At 41.0% G+C, this 19495-nt stretch overlaps 1 protein-coding gene across 1 annotated transcript in view; it reads left to right on the top strand.

The window, feature by feature from the left end:
- The window catches only part of DDX39B (DExD-box helicase 39B), an 89388-nt gene extending 70427 nt beyond the window's left edge, over positions 1 to 18961 (top strand). Inside the window, exons 9-11 of the mRNA XM_053721953.1 lie at positions 14837 to 14981; positions 18180 to 18327; positions 18406 to 18961. Coding sequence (XP_053577928.1) covers positions 14837 to 14981; positions 18180 to 18327; positions 18406 to 18422 — 310 coding nt within the window. The 3' untranslated portion in view covers positions 18423 to 18961. The remainder of the gene's footprint in view (positions 1 to 14836; positions 14982 to 18179; positions 18328 to 18405) is intronic.
- The last annotated feature ends 534 nt before the right edge of the window (positions 18962 to 19495 follow it).

Here is a 19495-nt window from a genome sequence, read left to right as displayed (position 1 = left end):
TCCGATAAGGTAGTGTTACGTACCAAACCTGGTTTTCTAACCTAAGGTGGTATCTAATAAAAATATCAATCAGGAGATTGTTGTACCGTCACTGTGTCCTAATCCTTCTTCAAAGAAGGAACGTCTTTTACACAATCTTGACGTGGTTCGTGCTTTAAAGTTTTATTTACAAGCTACTAAAAATTTTCGTCAAACATCTGCATTGTTTGTTGTCTACACAGGACAGAGGAGAGGACAAAAGGCTTCGGCAACTTTGCTTTCTTTTTGGCTAAGGAGTATAATACGCTTAGCTTATGAGACTGCTGGCCAGCAGCCTCCTGAAAGGATTACAGCTCATTCTACTAGAGCGGTAGCTTCCACATGGGCTTTTAAGAATGAGGCTTCTGTTGAACAGATTTGTAAGGCAGCGACTTGGTCTTCGCTTCATACTTTTTCAAAATTCTATAAATTTGATACTTTTGCTTCTTCGGAGGCTATTTTTGGGAGAAAGGTTTTACAGGCAGTGGTGCCTTCCGTTTAAGCACCTGCCTTGTCCCTCCCTTCATCCGTGTCCTATAGCTTTGGTATTGGTATCCCACAAGTAATGGATGATCCGTGGACTGGATACACCTTACAAGAGAAAACAAAATTTATGCTTACCTTATAAATTTATTTCTCTTGTGGTGTATCCAGTCCACGGCCCGCCCTGTCATTTTAAGGCAGGTGTGTTTTATTTTTAAACTACAGTCACCACTGCACCCTATGGTTTCTCCTTTCTCTTGCTTGTCTTCGGTCGAATGACTGGGAGTGGCAGTTAGAGGAGGAGCTATGTAGACAGCTCTGCTGTGGGTGATCCTCTTGCAGCTTCCTGTTGGGAAGGAGAATATCCCACAAGTAATGGATGATCCGTGGGCTGGATACACCACAAGAGAAATAAATTTATCAGGTAAGCATAAATTTTGTTTTAATCTTTCTTATCCCTTTAAAGGTACAGTCTAGTCCAAAATAAACTTTCTTTCTCTTGCAAGGTGTATCCAGTCCACGGATTCATCCTTACTTGTGGGATATTCTCATTCCCTACAGGAAGTGGCAAAGAGAACACACAGCAGAGCTGTCCATATAGCTCCCACTCTGGCTCCGCCCCCCAGTCATTCTCTTTGCCGCTCTAACAAGTAGCATCTCCACGGGAGGGTAAAGTGAATGTGGTGTTAGATTTGTAGTTTTTTATATCTTCAATCAAAAGTTTGTTATTTTTAAATAGTGCCAGTTTGTACTATTTACTCTCTAGCGGAAAGTGATGAAGAATTCTGTTGAGAGGAAAATGATTTTTAGGGTTGCACCGATACCATTTTTTTAAGACCGAGTACAAGTACCGATACTTGTTTTCAAATACTCGCCGATACCAATTACCGATACTTTTTTTTTATGTCATGTGACAGTTTACCAAGCACAATACAGACTAATTATTTAAGATTCCTTCTTTATAATTATGAAGGACTGTAACTCGACATTATGAAATAATAAAACAGGTTTTATTCGTCACAAAGTTCACAGAACATGTTTAGAAATAAAAATATTACAATAAAATATATTAACAACAACAATAAATAACAAATATAAAATTGCAACCAACCAAAAGTGCCATACAGTAAAAAATAGAACAGAATACTGTTTAATCATGGTGAACAACACTATGGGCTAGATTACATTTCACTGGTAAGCTTTACCAATGCTCTCATTACACGTCCTACTCCATTAAAGGCTATGGAGTTGAAAATGTGAACAGAGCATTGATAAAGCTTACCAATCGAATGTAATCTAAATCTAGTCCTATAATTGCAGGATGAGTGTTCATTGGGATTAACTTAATTTTTCCTATGAGTACTCTTCCTGCAATTATATAAGCTAAGATGTTCCTCAGAGTACAGTATGTTTTAACCATAATTGTGCAAGATGAGAAGTAGCAGTATAAAAGGCAATCTAGCAATTAGAATATTTTTTCAAAAGTTAGTGGCAAGTTCTTTTTAAGGAACAGAACAGAAGCATCTCTGCATGTTCAGCTATAAGTCTGTTTTTGCTATCAGTAAGGAGGTTCAACTTTCCACACTACTGCATGGGGCAGAAATATATTTTTGGGCCATTTTAGCCAGAGCTGGAAATCTCTCAGTTTATTAACTGACAAGTACTTCAGGGGTTTGTCTGAATCAGGTACAGTGATCTCTCCTACAATAATACAAATAACAGCAATTTTTATTGGCAGAACAGTAGTAAACAATTTTTAGTTTTGTCTTCACTCCAGCTTTAAATGAAATGGGAACATGCAGTTTGAAAAAAACACCACAAGATAGCATATGGGTAGCAAGTGGAGCTATCGGTTTAAGTATCGGTGCATTTGCACAAGTACAAGTACATAGTTGACGCCGGAAGTTTTCACGTGATTGCATCATTTTTTACGTTTGTGTGTTGCGGACTTTTTTTGGTGCCAAAAAATATGGGCGTCATTCTTGGCGCCAAAATATGTGGGCATTATACTTGGCGCCAAAAATGTGGGCGTCATACTTGGCGCCAGTTTTTTTCACATTATTTCAGTCTCACTTTTTAGTTTCTTCTGGTTTCTAGAGGCTTGTTTTGTTTTTCATTTTTTCCCATTCCTGAAACTGCCATTTAAGGAATTTGATAATTTTATATGTTGTTTTTTTTTCTATTGTTTTTTTTATTACATATTGCAAGATGTTACTACCTGACCCTGGATCAGAATCTACTTCTGGAAAGACGCTGCCTGATGTCGGTTCTACCAAAGCTAAGTGCATTTGTTGTAAACTTTTGGTAACTGTTCCTCCGGCTGTAGTTTGTGTTAGTTGTCATGATAAACTATCAAACGCAGATAATATTTCCATTAGTAATATTCAATTACCTGTTGTTGTTCCTTCAACATCCTAATGTTCAGGATGTTCCTGTTAATGTAAAAGGATTTGTTTCTAATTCTATTCTGAAGGCTCTGTCTGTTATTCCTCCTTCTAGTAAACGTAAGAGGTCTTTTAAAACTTCTCATATTTCAGATGAATTTGTAAATGACCGCCATCATTCTGACTTATCTATTTCTGATGAGGATCTATCTGGTTCAGAAGATTCTGCCTCAGATATTGACACTGATAAATCTTCATATTTGTTTAAGATGGAGTTTATTCGTTCTTTACTTAAAGAAGTGTTGATTGCATTAGATATGGAGGAGTCTAGTCCTCTTGATATTAAAACTAATAAGCGTTTAAATTCAGTTTTTAAACCTCATGTAGTTATTCCAGAAGTTTTACCAGCTCCCAAATCCGCATGAAGGTGCGGCCCTCATTCCAGCACAGCTGGTAGGGGGCAGGTTACGATTTTTCAAAGATGTTTGGATCAATTTGATTCAAAGTCTTTGGATTCAGAACATTGTTTCACAAGGGTACAGAATAGGTTTCAAGGTAAGACCGCCTGTGAGAAGATTTTTTGGCAGGCATTTCTGAAATGTGTTTCAGACTTAGAGTCGGCTGGGGTAATTGTGCCAGTTCCAGTTCTGGAACGGGGTCTGGGGTTTTACTCAAATCTGTTCATTGTACCAAAGAAGGAGAATTCCTTCAGACCAGTTCTGGATCTAAAAATATTGAATCGTTATGTAAGGATACCAACATTCAAAATGGTGACTATAAGGACTATTCTGCCTTTTGTTCAGCAAGGGCATTTATATGTCTACAATAGACTTACAGGATGCATATCTTCATATTCCTATCCATCCAGATCACTATCAGTTTCTGAGATTCTCTTTTCTAGACAAGCTTTACCAGTTTGTTGCTCTTCCGTTTGGCCTAGCAACAGCTCCAAGGATCTTTTCAAAGGTTCTCGGTGCCCTTCTCTCTGTAATCAGAGAACAGGGTATTGCGGTATTTCCTTATCTGGACGATATCTTGGTACTTGCTCAGTCTATACATTCTGCAGAATCTCATACGAATCAACTTGTGTTGTTTCTTCAAAGACATGGTTGGAGGATCAATTTACCAAAGAGTTCCTTGATTCCTCAGACAAGGGTAACCTTTTTGGGTTTCCAAATAGATTCAGTGTCCATGACTTTGTCTCTAACAGAAAAGAGACGTCTGAAATTGGTTTCAGCTTGTCGAAACCTTCAGTCTCAATCATTCCCTTCGGTAGCTTTGTGCATGGAAATTCTAGGTCTCATGACTGCTGCATCAGACGCGATCCCTTTTGCTCGTTTTCACATGAGACCTCTCCAGTTTTGTATGCTGAACCAATGGTGCAGGGATTATACAGGGAGTGCAGAATTATTAGGCAAGTTGTATTTTTGAGGATTAATTTTTTTATTGAACAACAACCATGTTCTCAATGAACCCAAAAAGCTGAATATTTTTGGAAGTAGTTTTTAGTTTGGTTTTAGTTTTAGCTATTTTAGGGGGATATCTGTGTGTGCAGGTGACTATTACTGTGCATAATTATTAGGCAACTTAACAAAAAACAAATATATACCCATTTCAATTATTTATTTTTACCAGTGAAACCAATATAACATCTCAACATTCACAAATATACATTTCTGACATTCAAAAACAAAACAAAAACAAATCAGTGACCAATATAGCCACCTTTCTTTGCAAGGACACTCAAAAGCCTGCCATCCATGGATTCTGTCAGTGTTTTGATCTGTTCACCATCAACATTGCGTGCAGCAGCAACCACAGCCTCCCAGACACTGTTCAGAGAGGTGTACTGTTTTCCCTCCTTGTAAATCTCACATTTGATGATGGACCACAGGTTCTCAATGGGGTTCAGATCAGGTGAACAAGGAGGCCATGTCATTAGATTTTCTTCTTTTATACCCTTTCTTGCCAGCCACGCTGTGGAGTACTTGGACGCATGTGATGGAGCATTGTCCTGCATGAAAATCATGTTTTCTTCTGTTATGTGTGATCAGTCCACGGGTCATCATTACTTCTGGGATATAACTCCTCCCCAACAGGAAATGCAAGAGGATTCACCCAGCAGAGCTGCATATAGCTCCTCCCCTCTACGTCACTCCCAGTCATTCTCTTGCACCCAACGACTAGATAGGATGTGTGAGAGGACTATGGTGATTATACTTAGTTTTTATAACTTCAATCAAAAGTTTGTTATTTTACAATAGCACCGGAGCGTGTTATTGCCTCTCTGGCAGAGTTTGAAGAAGAATCTACCAGAGTTTTTACTATGATTTTAACCGGAGTAGTTAAGATCATATTGCTGTTTCTCGGCCATCTGAGGGAGGTAAAAGCTTCAGATCAGGGGACAGCGGGCAGTTGAATCTGCATTGAGGTATGTAGCAGTTTTTTATTTTCTGAATGGAATTGATGAGAAAATCCTGCCATACCGTTATAATGACATGTATGTATACTCTACACTTCAGTATTCTGGGGATGGTATTTCACTGGAATTACTCTGTTAAAAGTACATTAAACCTTTTAATAGGTATTTATTATGTTAAACGTTTTTGCTGGAATGTAGAATCGTTTGCATTTTCTGAGGTACTGAGTGAATAAATGTTTGGGCATTATTTTTCCACTTGGCAGTTGCTTGTTTTAATTGTGACAGTTTCGTTTCTCTCTCACTGCTGTTGTGTGAGGGGGAGGGGCCGTTTTTGGCGCTCTTTGCTACGCATCAAAAATTTCCAGTCAGTTACTCTTGTATTTCCTGCATGATCCGGTTCATCTCTAACAGAACTCAGGGGGCTTCAAACTTCTTTGAAGGGAGGTAGATTCTCTCAGCAGAGTTGTGAGACTTATATATTGACTGTGATTAAAAACGTTGCTCTGTAATTTTTATGTTTCAAATTTAATTATTGTTACTTTACTAATGGGAACAAACCTTTGCTAAAAGTTGTGTTATTTTCAAGGATTGATGATATAACTGTTTTTCAGTTCATTATTTCAACTGTCATTTAATCGTTTAGTGCTTCTTTGAGGCACAGTACGTTTTTGTTAAATAAGATTATAACCAAGTTGCAAGTTTATTTGCTAGTGTGTTAAACATGTCTGATTCAGAGGAAGATACCTGTGTCATTTGTTCCAATGCCAAGGTGGAGCCCAATAGAAATTTATGTACTAACTGTATTGATGCTACTTTAAATAAAAGCCAATCTGTACAAATTGAACATATTTCACCAAACAGCGAGGGGAGAGTTATGCCGACTAACTCGCCTCACGTGTCAGTACCTGCATCTCCCGCCCGGGAGGTGCGTGATATTGTGGCGCCTAGTACATCTGGGCGGCCATTACAGATAACATTACAAGATATGGCTACTGTTATGACTGAAGTTTTGGCTAAATTACCAGAACTAAGAGGCAAGCGTGATCACTCTGGGGTGAGAACAGAGTGCGCTGATAATACTAGAGCCATGTCTGATACTGCGTCACAGCTCGCAGAGCATGAGGACGGAGAGCTTCATTCTGTGGGTGACGGTTCTGATCCAAACAGATTGGATTCAGATATTTCAAATTTTAAATTTAAATTGGAGAACCTCCGTGTATTACTAGGGGAGGTTTTAGCGGCTCTTAATGATTGTAACACTGTTGCAATACCAGAGAAATTGTGTAGGTTGGATAAATACTTTGCGGTACCGGCGAGTACTGACGTTTTTCCTATACCTAAGAGACTAACTGAAATTGTTACTAAGGAGTGGGATAGACCCGGTGTGCCGTTCTCACCCCCTCCAATATTTAGAAAGATGTTTCCAATAGACGCCACCACACGGGACTTATGGCAAACGGTCCCTAAGGTGGAGGGAGCAGTTTCTACTTTAGCTAAGCGTACCACTATCCCGGTGGAGGATAGCTGTGCTTTTTCAGATCAAATGGATAAAAAAATTAGAGGGTTACCTTAAGAAAATGTTTGTTCAACAAGGTTTTATATTGCAACCCCTTGCATGCATCGCGCCGATTACGGCTGCGGCAGCATTTTGGATGGAGTCTCTGGAAGAGAACCTTAGTTCAGCTACGCTGGACGACATTACGGACAGGCTTAGAGTCCTTAAACTAGCTAATTCATTCATTTCGGAGGCCGTAGTACATTTAACCAAACTTACGGCTAAGAACTCAGGATTCGCCATTCAGGCACGTAGGGCGCTGTGGCTAAAATCCTGGTCAGCTGATGTTACTTCTAAGTCTAAATTACTTAATATACCTTTCAAGGGGCAAACTTTATTTGGGCCCGGTTTGAAAGAAATTATCGCTGACATTACAGGAGGTAAGGGCCACGCCCTGCCTCAAGACAAAGCCAAAGCTAAGGCTAGACAGTCTAATTTTCGTCCCTTTCGGAATTTCAAAGCAGGAGCAGCACCAACTTCCACTGCACCAAAACAGGAAGGAGCTGTTGCTCGTTACAGACAAGGCTGGAAACCTAACCAGTCCTGGAACAAGGGCAAGCAAGCCAGGAAACCTGCTGCTGCCCCTAAGACAGCATGAATCGAGGGCCCCCGATCCGGGACCGGATCTAGTTGGGGGCAGACTCTCTCTCTTCGCCCAGGCTTGGGCAAGAGATGTTCAGGATCCCTGGGCGCTAGAGATCATATCTCAGGGATACCTTCTAGACTTCAAATTCTCTCCCCCAAGAGGGAGATTTCATCTGTCAAGGTTGTCAACAAACCAGATAAAGAAAGAAGCGTTTCTACGCTGTGTACAAGATCTGTTATTAATGGGAGTGATCCATCCGGTTCCGCGGTCGGAACAAGGACAAGGGTTTTACTCAAACCTGTTTGTGGTTCCCAAAAAAGAGGGAACTTTCAGGCCAATCTTGGATTTAAAGATCCTAAACAAATTCCTAAGAGTTCCATCGTTCAAAATGGAAACTATTCGGACAATCTTACCCATGATCCAAAAGGGTCAGTACATGACCACAGTGGATTTAAAGGATGCTTACCTTCACATACCGATTCACAAAGATCATTACCGGTATCTAAGGTTTGCCTTCTTAGACAGGCATTACCAGTTTGTAGCTCTTCCATTCGGATTGGCTACGGCTCCAAGAATCTTCACAAAGGTTCTGGGTGCCCTTCTGGCGGTACTAAGACCGCGAGGAATTTCGGTAGCTCCGTACCTAGACGACATTCTGATACAAGCTTCAAGCTTTCAAACTGCCAAGTCTCATACAGAGTTAGTTCTGGCATTTCTAAGGTCGCATGGATGGAAAGTGAACGAAAAGAAGAGTTCTCTCTTTCCTCTCACAAGAGTTCCATTCTTGGGGACTCTTATAGATTCTGTAGAAATGAAGATTTATCTGACAGAAGACAGATTAACAAAGCTTCTAAATGCATGCCGTGTCCTTCATCCATTCAACTCCCGTCAGTAGCTCAATGCATGGAGGTGATCGGCTTAATGGTAGCAGCAATGGACATAGTACCCTTTGCACGTCTACATCTCAGACCGCTGCAATTGTGCATGCTGAGTCAGTGGAATGGGGATTACTCAGACTTGTCCCCTACTCTGAATCTGGATCAAGAGACCAGAAACTCTCTTCTATGGTGGCTTTCTCGGCCACATCTGTCCAGGGGGATGCCATTCAGCAGGCCGGACTGGACAATTGTAACAACAGACGCCAGCCTACTAGGTTGGGGCGCTGTCTGGAATTCTCTGAAGGCTCAGGGACAATGGAATCAGGAGGAAAGTCTCCTACCAATAAACATTCTGGAATTGAGAGCAGTTCTCAATGCCCTTCTGGCTTGGCCCCAGTTAAAAACTCGGGGGTTCATCAGGTTTCAGTCGGACAACATCACGACTGTAGCTTACATCAACCATCAAGGAGGGACAAGAAGCTCCCTAGCAATGATGGAAGTATCAAAGATAATTCGCTGGGCAGAGTCTCACTCTTGCCACCTGTCAGCAATCCACATCCCGGGAGTGGAGAACTGGGAGGCGGATTTCTTGAGTCGCCAGACTTTTCATCCGGGGGAGTGGGAACTTCATCCGGAGGTCTTTGCCCAAATACTTCGACGTTGGGGCAAACCAGAGATAGATCTCATGGCGTCTCGCCAGAACGCCAAACTTCCTCGCTACGGGTCCAGATCCAGGGATCCGGGAGCGGTTCTGATAGATGCTTTGACAGCACCTTGGAACTTCGGGATGGCTTATGTGTTTCCACCCTTCCCGCTGCTTCCTCGATTGATTGCCAAAATCAAACAGGAGAGAGCATCAGTGATTCTAATAGCGCCTGCATGGCCACGCAGGACTTGGTATGCAGATCTAGTGGACATGTCATCCTGTCCGCCTTGGTCTCTACCTCTAAGACAGGACCTTCTGATACAGGGTCCATTCAAACATCAAAATCTAACTTCTCTGAAGCTGACTGCTTGGAAATTGAACGCTTGATTTTATCAAAACGTGGGTTTTCTGAGTCGGTTATTGATACCCTGATACAGGCTAGGAAGCCTGTTACCAGAAGGATCTACCATAAGATATGGCGTAAATACCTATACTGGTGCGAATCCAAAGGTTACTCCTGGAGTAAGGTTAGGATTCCTAGGATATTGTCCTTTCTACAAGAAGGTTTAGAAAAGGGTTTATCGGCTAGTTCATTAAAGGGACAGATTTCAGCTCTGTCCATCTTGTTGCACAGGCGTCTGTCAGAAAATCCAGACGTCCAGGGTTTTTGTCAGGCTTTAGCTAGAATCAAGCCTGTGTTTAAAACTGTTGCTCCGCCATGGAGTTTAAACCTTGTTCTTAACGTTCTACAAGGAGTTCCGTTTGAACCCCTTCATTCCATTGATATAAAGTTGTTATCTTGGAAAGTGTTATTTTTAATGGCTATTTCTTCGGCTCGGAGAGTCTCTGAGTTATCAGCTTTACATTGTGATTCTCCTTATTTGATTTTTCATTCAGATAAGGTAGTTCTGCGTACTAAACCTGGGTTCTTACCTAAGGTAGTCACTAACAGGAACATCAATCAAGAGATCGTGGTTCCTTCCCTGTGCCCGAATCCTTCTTCAAAGAAGGAACGTCTTCTACACAATCTGGATGTAGTTCGTGCCCTCAAGTTCTACTTGCAGGCAACTAAGAATTTTCGACAAACGTCTTCCCTGTTTGTCGTGTACTCTGGTCAGAGGAGAGGTCATAAGGCTTCGGCTACCTCTCTCTCCTTCTGGCTTCGTAGCATAATTCGTTTAGCCTATGAGACTGCTGGACAGCAGCCTCCTGAAAGAATTACAGCTCATTCTACTAGAGCTGTGGCTTCCACTTGGGCCTTTAAGAATGAGGCCTCTGTTGAACAGATTTGCAAGGCTGCAACTTGGTCTTCGCTTCATACTTTTTCCAAATTTTACAAATTTGACACTTTTGCTTCTTCGGAGGCTATTTTTGGGAGAAAGGTTCTTCAGGCAGTGGTTCCTTCTGTATAATGAGCCTGCCTATCCCTCCCGTCATCCGTGTACTTTTGCTTTGGTATTGGTATCCCAGAAGTAATGATGACCCCGTGGACTGATCACACATAACAGAAGAAAACATAATTTATGCTTACCTGATAAATTCCTTTCTTCTGTTGTGTGATCAGTCCACGGCCCGCCCTGTTTTTTAAGGCAGGTAAATATTTTTTAAATTATACTCCAGTCACCACTTCACCCTTGGTTTCTCCTTTCTCGTTGATTCTTGGTCGAATGACTGGGAGTGACGTAGAGGGGAGGAGCTATATGCAGCTCTGCTGGGTGAATCCTCTTGCATTTCCTGTTGGGGAGGAGTTATATCCCAGAAGTAATGATGACCCGTGGACTGATCACACAACAGAAGAAAGGAATTTATCAGGTAAGCATAAATTATGTTTTTCTTGAAGGATGCAGACTTCTTCCTGTACCACTGCTTGAAGAAGGTGTCTTCCAGAAACTGGCAGTAGGACTGGGAGTTGAGCTTGACTCCATCCTCAACTCGAAAAGGCCCCACAAGCTCATCTTTGATGATACCAGCCCAAACCAGTACTCCACCTCCACCTTGCTGGCGTCTGAGTCGGACTGGAGCTCTCTGCCCTTTACCAATCCAGCCACGGGCCCATCCATCTGGCCCATCAAGACTCTCTCATTTCATCAGTCCATAAAACCTTAGAAAAATCAGTCTTGAGATATTTCTTGGCCCAGTCTTGACGTTTCAGCTTGTGTGTCTTGTTCAGTGGTGGTCGTCTTTCAGCCTTTCTTACCTTGGCCATGTTTCTGAGTATTGCACACCTTGTGATTTTGGGCACTCCAGTGATGTTGCAGCTCTGAAATATGGCCAAACTGGTGGCAAGTGGCATCTTGGCAGCTGCACGCTTGACTTTTCTCAGTTCATGGGCAGTTATTTTGCGCCTTGGTTTTTCCACACGCTTCTTGCGACCCTGTTGACTATTTTGAATGAAACGCTTGATTGTTCGATGATCACGCTTCAGAAGCTTTGCAATTTTAAGATTGCTGCATCCCTCTGCAAGATATCTCACTATTTTTGACTTTTCTGAGCCTGTCAAGTCCTTCTTTTGACCCATTTTGCCAAAGGAAAGGAAGTTGCCTAATAATTATGCACACCTGATATAGGGTGTTGATGTCATTAGACCACACCCCTTCTCATTACAGAGATGCACATCACCTAATATGCTTAATTGGTAGTAGGCTTTCGAGCCTATACAGCTTGGAGTAAGACAACATGCATAAAGAGGATGATGTGCTCAAAATACTAATTTGCCTAATAATTCTGCACTCCCTGTACAAATATATCACAATTAATATCCTTAAATCCCAATGTTCGATCTTCTCTGACTTGGTGGTTGGATCACCATCGTTTAATTCAAGGGGCCTCTTTTGTTCGTCCAACCTGGACTGTGATCTCAACAGATGCAAGTCTTTCAGGTTGGGGAGCTGTATGGGGATCTCTGACAGCGCAGGGGGTTTGGGAATCTCAGGAGGCGAGATTACCAATCAACATTTTGGAACGATTTTCAGAGCTCTTCAGTTATGGCCTCTTCTGAAGAGAGAATCGTTTATTTGTTTTCAGACAGACAATGTCACAACCATGGCATATGTCAATCATCAAGGGGGGACTCACAGTCCTCAGGCTATGAAAGAAGTATCTCGGATACTTGTATGGGCGGAATCCAGCTCCTGTCTAATTTCTGCGGTTCACATCCCAGGTATAGACAATTGGGAAGCGGATTATCTCAGTCGCCAGACGTTACATCCGGGCGAATGGTCTCTTCACCCAGAGGTATTTCTTCAGATTGTTCAAATCTGAGGACTTCCAGAAATAGATCTGATGGCCTCTCATCTAAACAAGAAACTTCCCAGGTATCTGTCCAGATCCAGGAATCCTCAGGCGGAAGCGGTGGACGCGTTGTCACTTCCTTGGAATTATCAACCTGTTTATATCTTTCCGCCTCTAGTTCTTCTTCCAAAAGTGATTTCCAAAATCCTAATGGAGCGTCCGTTTGTACTGCTGGTGGCTCCAGCATGGCCACACAGGTTTTGGTATGCGGATCTCGTTCGGATGGCCAGTTGCCAAGCTTGGACACTTCCGTTAAGGCCAGACCTTCTATCTCAAGGCCCATTTTTCCATCAGGATCTCAAATCATTAAATTTGAAGGTATGGAGATTGAATGCTTAATACTTAGTCAGAGGTTTCTCTGATTCAGTGATTAATACTATGTTACAGGCTCGTAAATCTGTGCCTAGAAAGATCTATTACCGAGTCTGGAAGACTTACATTTCTTGGTGTTCTTCACATAAATTCTCTTGGCATTCTTTTAGAATTCCTAGAATTTTACAGTTTCTTCAGGATGGTTTGGAAAATGGTTTGTCCGCAAGTTCCTTGAAAGGACAAATCTCTGCTCTTTCTGTACTTTTTCACAGAAAGATTGCTAATCATCCTGATATTCATTGTTTTGTACAGGCTATGGTTCGTATTAAGCCTGTCATTAAGTCAATTTCTCCTCCTTGGAGTCTTAATTTGGTTCTGAGGGCTTTACAGGCTCCTCCGTTTGAACCTATGCATTCTCTGGATATTAAATTACTTTCTTGGAAGGTTTTATTCCTTTTGGCCATCTCTTCTGCTAGAAGAGTTTCTGAGTTATCTGCTCTTTCTTGTGAATCTCCTTTTCTGATTTTTCATCAGGATAAGGCAGTGTTGCGGACTTCATTTAATTTTTTACCTAAAGTTGTGAATTCTAACAACATTGGTAGAGAAATTGTTGTCCCTTCTTTGTGTCCTAATCCTAAGAATTCTCTGGAGAGATCTTTACATTCTTTGGATGTAGTTAGAGCTTTGAAATATTATGTTGAAGCTTCTAAAGATTTCAGGAAGACTTCTAATCTATTTGTTGTCTTTTCTGGTTCTAGGAAAGGTCAGAAGGCTTCTGCCATTTCTTTGGCATCTTGGTTAAAGTCTTTGATTCATCATGCTTATGTGGAGTCGGGTAAATCCCAGCCTCAAAGGATTACGGCTCATTCTACTAGGTCAGTTTCTACTTCCTGGGCTTTTAAGAATGAAGCTTCTGTTGATCAGATTTGCAAAGCAGCAACTTGGTCTTCTTTGCATACTTTTACTAAATTCTACCATTTTGATGTTTTTTCTTCTTCTGAAGCAGTTTTTTGGTAGAAAAGTACTTCAGGCAGCTGTTTCAGTTTGATTCTTCTGCTTATAATTTCATTTTTTTTTTTTTTTAAGATTAAAACTTTTTGTTTTGGGTTATGGATTATTTTTTAAGCGGAATTTCTGTCTTTATTTAATCTCTCTCTCTCTCTAGTGACTCTTGCGTGGAAGTTCCACATCTTGGGTATCTGCTATCCCATACGTCACTAGCTCATGGACTCTTGCCAATTACATGAAAGAAAACATAATTTATGTAAGAATTTACCTGATAAATTAATTTCTTTCATATTGGCAAGAGTCCATGAGGCCCACCCTTTTTGTGGTGGTTATGATTTTTTTTGTATAAAGCACAATTATTCCAATTCCTTGTTTGATGCTTTCGCTCCTTTCTTATCACCCCACTTCTTGGCTATTCGTTAAACTGAATTGTGGGTGTGGTGAGGGGTGTATTTATAGGCATTTTGAGGTTTGGGAAACTTTGCCCCTCCTGGTAGGAATGTATATCCCATACGTCACTAGCTCATGGACTTGCCATTATGAAAGAAATGAATTTATCAGGTAAGTTCTTACATAAATTATGTTTTCATGATTCAAATAGGGCATGTAATTTTAAACAATTTTCCAATTTACTTTTATCACCAATTTTGCTTTGTTCTCTTGGTATTCTTAGTTGAAAGCTTAACCTAGGAGGTTCATATGCTAATATCTTAGACCTTGAAGGCCACCTCTTTTCAGAATGCATTTTAATAGTTTTTCACCACTAGAGGGTGTTAGTTCATGTGTTTCATATAGATAACACTGTGCTCATGCACGTGAAGTTACCTGGGAGCCAGCACTGATTGGCTAAACTGCAAGTCTATCAAAAGAACTGAAATAAAGGGGCAGTTTGCAGAGGCTTAGATACAAGATAATCACAGAGGTAAAAAGTATATAAATATAATTGTGTTGGTTATGCAAAACTGGGGAATGGGTAATAAAGGGATTATCTATCTTTTAAAACAATAAAAATTCTGGTGTAGACTGTCCCTTTAAGGCTACTTGGTTGTATATAAACAACTACAGGAATAGAAGCTCAACATTCCTAGGAACTGCTTAAAAAATGTTTAGTAGCCACAAGTAAAATACTTTGCTAAACAACTGTATCCTTTTCAGCGTTTTTGTTTTTCTGTTAGACCCCTAAATGGTAAGCATAGGTGTATTTGTCCACATAGTAACTATACTTAATTAGATCAAATTTCTTTCTATTGCAGGCTGTCTCGGTACCAGCAGTTTAAAGATTTCCAGCGAAGGATCTTAGTAGCCACCAATCTGTTTGGCCGCGGAATGGATATTGAGAGAGTGAACATTGCATTCAACTATGACATGCCAGAAGATTCTGACACCTACTTGCATAGGGTCAGTATCAGTGTACATACCTTTGCTATAATATAACACAGGTACAAATCCAAAAATCCGGAATTCCAAAACCCAGAATTATTCTGAAATCCTGACTTTTTCTTTGTTATAATTTTTTTTAAATAACAACATTTAAAACTACAATTTCTTTCTAATGACACGGTGAGTCCACGGATCATCTCTAATTACTATTGGGATTGGGACTGGCCAGCAGGAGGAGGCAAAGAGCACCACAGCAAAGCTGTTAAATATCACCTCCCTTCCCTCCAACCCCAGTCATTCTCTTTGCCTACGTTAAAAGCAAGGAGGTGGTAAAGCTTAGGTGTCTGAAAGAAAATTCTTCAATAAAGATTTGTTCTGCTCTTTCCTGGGGTTTATCTGTAGCCCATGTCTGTCTCTTCAGCAGAGCAGTGGTGGCTTTTAAGCAATTGGGAACTTGTGGGGTATATTTCTCACTGTGCCTCCCAAATAGTTTTGCTGCCCTAACCGGAAAACCTGAGTAAGATTACTCAGTCTTTTTTTCCACAGGTCCATGTGAGGGAGAATGCCTCTCAAACCTAGTGAGCTGCCCTGCTGCCAGGCAGAATGTGCTGAATTTAATTTTCTAAAAAGGGAAGAAAAGTGTTGGCACTTTAACAGTTAACTCTGTTGGGACATTAAAGACATTAATCCTATTATAGGTTAATAGGATAATGTGACGCAGTTTGTGTAGGCACTGGGGACAAGAGGACTTTTTATTTGATATGGCTCAGTTAGTCTTTTTTTTCTCCGGTGTGTCAGGGGTATAACAACTTGATAGTGTTTTTTAATTGTAGTTTCCCTCGGTGGCTTTACTTTCTCATAATGCCGGCTGGGAATTGTCAGCTGGGTACACCCACGATGGGCAGAGCTTTTCTGAAGCGGCAAAGGAGTTTTTGTGAGCTTTTTCTTCATCACTTCCTGAGGGCCGGAAGGGTGACGTACTTTTGTTGCGGCTCTGCATTTGCAGAAATCCGGGAGAACGGACGATCGCCTGATAGCCGGTTTGAGCAGCTCTGGTTTGAGTCCGGATCTTTAACTTCTATTGACTCCAGTAACCAGCAGGACAGGTAGGCACCCCAGCAGGGCTTGCTGAGGTGTAGAGGCTGTCTGGGTTTCTCTAGAGCCGCTGCTCTGCTATTAGAAAATAAAAAGTTACTTTTAACATTTAAAGGAACAGTAAATTTTTTTTAACATACATTTCAAGTTTTAAATAAAGCATTTTAATTTTTGTTTATTCATTTATTGAGTAAAGATGGAACAAGAGGCCCTGCAAAATGTTGCTTGCAATTTGTGCTTTGATGCTAATGTGGAACCACAAATCCCTTTTTGTTTTTCATGTATTGAGAGAACATTGCATTACAGGGATAGACTTTTTGAGTCTGAACCAACATTGTCTGGGGCGGATGCTTTTCAGGGGTCTCCTGTTCAAGTTATACCGCAGCTTTCTCCTCAAGTGTGCCAAACCTTATCATGAACACAAGCAGTGCCCTGCGTTTCCTCTCACACTCCAGTTGGAGTTACCTTGCAAGACATTGCTACTCACAAATCCTTGGCGGTAACTGATGCGCTGTCTGCTTTTCCCATGCTGCAGGGAAAGCGCAAGAGGATATGTAAAGAATCAGTGAGTAAGGTTTCTGATAAAGTCGTGGCTATGTCGAATGTTCCCTCCCAGAAGTCTGAGGAGGAAGATACTTCAGTAGCATCTGAGGGTGAAATCTCAGATTCAGACAGTGTAATTCCTTCTTCTGATACTGAAGTTGTATCCTTCAGGTTTAAGCTAGAGCACCTCCGGTTGTTACTTAAAGAGGTTTTGGCCACCTTGGATGACTGTCGTAGTCAACCCTAAGAAGTTCCTTCCACGGTGGAGGTTTTTCCGGTACCAGACCGGGCTACAGAGATTATTGCTCGGGAATGGGAGAGACCTGGTATCCCTTTTTCTCCTTCCCCAATTTTTAAGAAGATGTTTCCAATTGCTGACTCTATCAAGGAGTCTTGGCAGGTGGTCCCCAAGGTGGAAGGGACAATTTCCACTTTGGCTAAGAGAACCACTATTCCCATAGAGGATAGCTGTTCCTTTAAGGAACCTATGGATAAGAAGTTGGAAGGGTTACTTAAAAAGATGTATGTACACCAGGGTTTACAATGGCAACCTGCGGTGTGTATTGCTACTCTTACCAGTGCGGTGGCATACTGGTTTGATCCGTTGTCTTATTCTATTCAGACAGATACTCCCCTTGAGGAGATCCAGGATAGGATCAAGGCTCTTAAGTTGGCCAATTCCTTTATTACGGATGCTTCCCTACAAGTTATTAAGTTGGGAGCAAAGATTTCTGGTTTTGCAGTACTGGCCCGCAGAGCCTTATGGTTGAAATCATGGTCTGCGGATGTGTTGTCTAAGTCTAAGCTTTTGGCGATTCCCTACAAGGGTAAGACCTTGTTTGGGCCAGGCTTGGCTGAAATTATTTCAGACATTACGGGAGGTAAGGGTCATTTCCTTCCTCCCCCTTTGCCAAGCAGGAGCAGTCCAAGCCTTCCTGGAGACCCAACCAGTCATAGAACAAGGGGAAGCAATCTAAGAAGCCCGTTAATGACTCAGTCAGCATGAAGGGTCTGCCCCCGATCAGGGACCGATTTTTATGTTGTAAACCTCTGCACCTTGTGTTACTTCCTTTCTCTCTTTTTCCTTCGGTCGAATGACTGGGGTTGGAGGGAAGGGAGGTGATACTTAACAGCTTTGCTGTGGTGCTTTTTGCTGCCTCCTGCTGGCCAGGAGTGATATTCCCAATAGTAATTAGAGATGATCCATGGACTCACCGTGTCAAGAAATAAATAAATGTATCAGGTAAGCATAAATTTAGTTTTTCCTGCCAGTAAAACTACTATTGCCTTTCTGATTACAGTACTGTGCTATCTTTTTGATTGTACTGTTTTTAAGAAGTATTACAATGATATAAAACTACCTTTTAGGTGGCATGTATAAGCTGTATTATGGCGCATAAATATTGCCTAAGTGACATAAGATGTTGTTTACACTTGGTCCCATTTTGCAAACGCTAATATACAAATATTCTACAATCCAAACTATTCCAAAGTCTTTTTTCTGGTCTCAAGCAGTTTGGATAAATGGTTTTGTAACTGTATACACGTATTTAGTTCAGTCTTTCCTATTTTTTCCAGGTTGCTCGAGCTGGCAGATTTGGCACCAAAGGTTTGGCTATCACATTTGTGTCTGATGAAGGAGATGCTAAAATACTCAATGAGGTACAGGATCGGTTTGAAGTGAACATCAGCGAGCTTCCAGATGAGATTGATATCTCCTCCTACAGTAAGTCTTGAGTTCCCTGCACACCCTCTTCCTACAACTTATAACATTTTCATTCTTTTCATACCTGTTTCTCTTCAGTTGAACAGACCCGATGAGCCGTGACCTTTTACACAGTTGCACGTCCCTGCGTCAGAAGCCCCCCACAGCCAGTTTTGGGGGAATCAACACCAGCCAATTGGTTTGAAGAAGCTTGGCTCCTAAATCTGCAGAAAGTCAACTTCAGTGTATCAAACAATGAGCATTATAGCCTCCAGTTGGGCATTGAAGCGGAGCAACAGCAAAGTGTTACTTTTGTTAATTTATCCATAAAAGAACAGGGCATTGCTATGTTCTTTATTGGTCCCATCACTCACGAACAGACCATCATTGCTCATCCAGATTTCCTAAATGAACTTGCCCAAAAATTGTGATTCATTTGTTTACAAAATAAAAAAAACATAGCAGAGTTTGATAAAGTACTCTGCAGGTTACTTGTAAAGTGTATTTGCTTTTAAGTTTTGTTTTTTAATGGTGTCCTGTTAGGAATACTTTTTTTGTTTATTGACCACCTTTCATGACTGGTACTGTCACCACGTAGTATTTGTGACTTCTTACACCAGGATTGTCACAAGAAATTAAAAAAAATATAAAAACATTTGTGTATCATAAAGTTTTTTTTTTTTCCCCCTTGAAACATGGTTTGATTGGTTTACACATTTATTTATAAATAGAAGAGTACTGAGTTGGCTCCACAGTGGGAGATGAAGAAATAACACAAAAAAGTTGTGTTTCAGGATATTATAATATACGTTTGAGGTTTCTAATATTCTTCCACTAGTCCCACTCATATTTTGTTAGCTAAAAACTTTGGGCCATTCTTATGATATCCATTGGAGTGTAATATGTATGTATGTGTGTGTGTGTGTGTGTATGTATATGTGTGTGTACATATATATATATATATATATATATATATATATATACACTCACCGGCCACTTTATTAGGTACACCTTGCTAGTACCGGGTTGGACCCCCTTTTGCCTTCAGAACTGCCTTAATTCTTTGTGGCATAGATTCAACAAGGTGTTGGAAACATTCCTCAGAGATATTGGTCTATATTGACATGATAGTATCACACAGTAGCTGCAGATTTGTCGGCTGCACATCCATGATGCGAATCTCCCGTTC

The sequence above is a fragment of the Bombina bombina genome, chromosome 7, assembly GCF_027579735.1.
Source record: "Bombina bombina isolate aBomBom1 chromosome 7, aBomBom1.pri, whole genome shotgun sequence".
Classification (NCBI taxonomy): Eukaryota; Metazoa; Chordata; class Amphibia; order Anura; family Bombinatoridae; genus Bombina; species Bombina bombina.
This window is presented reverse-complemented; position numbering and strand designations above follow the sequence as displayed.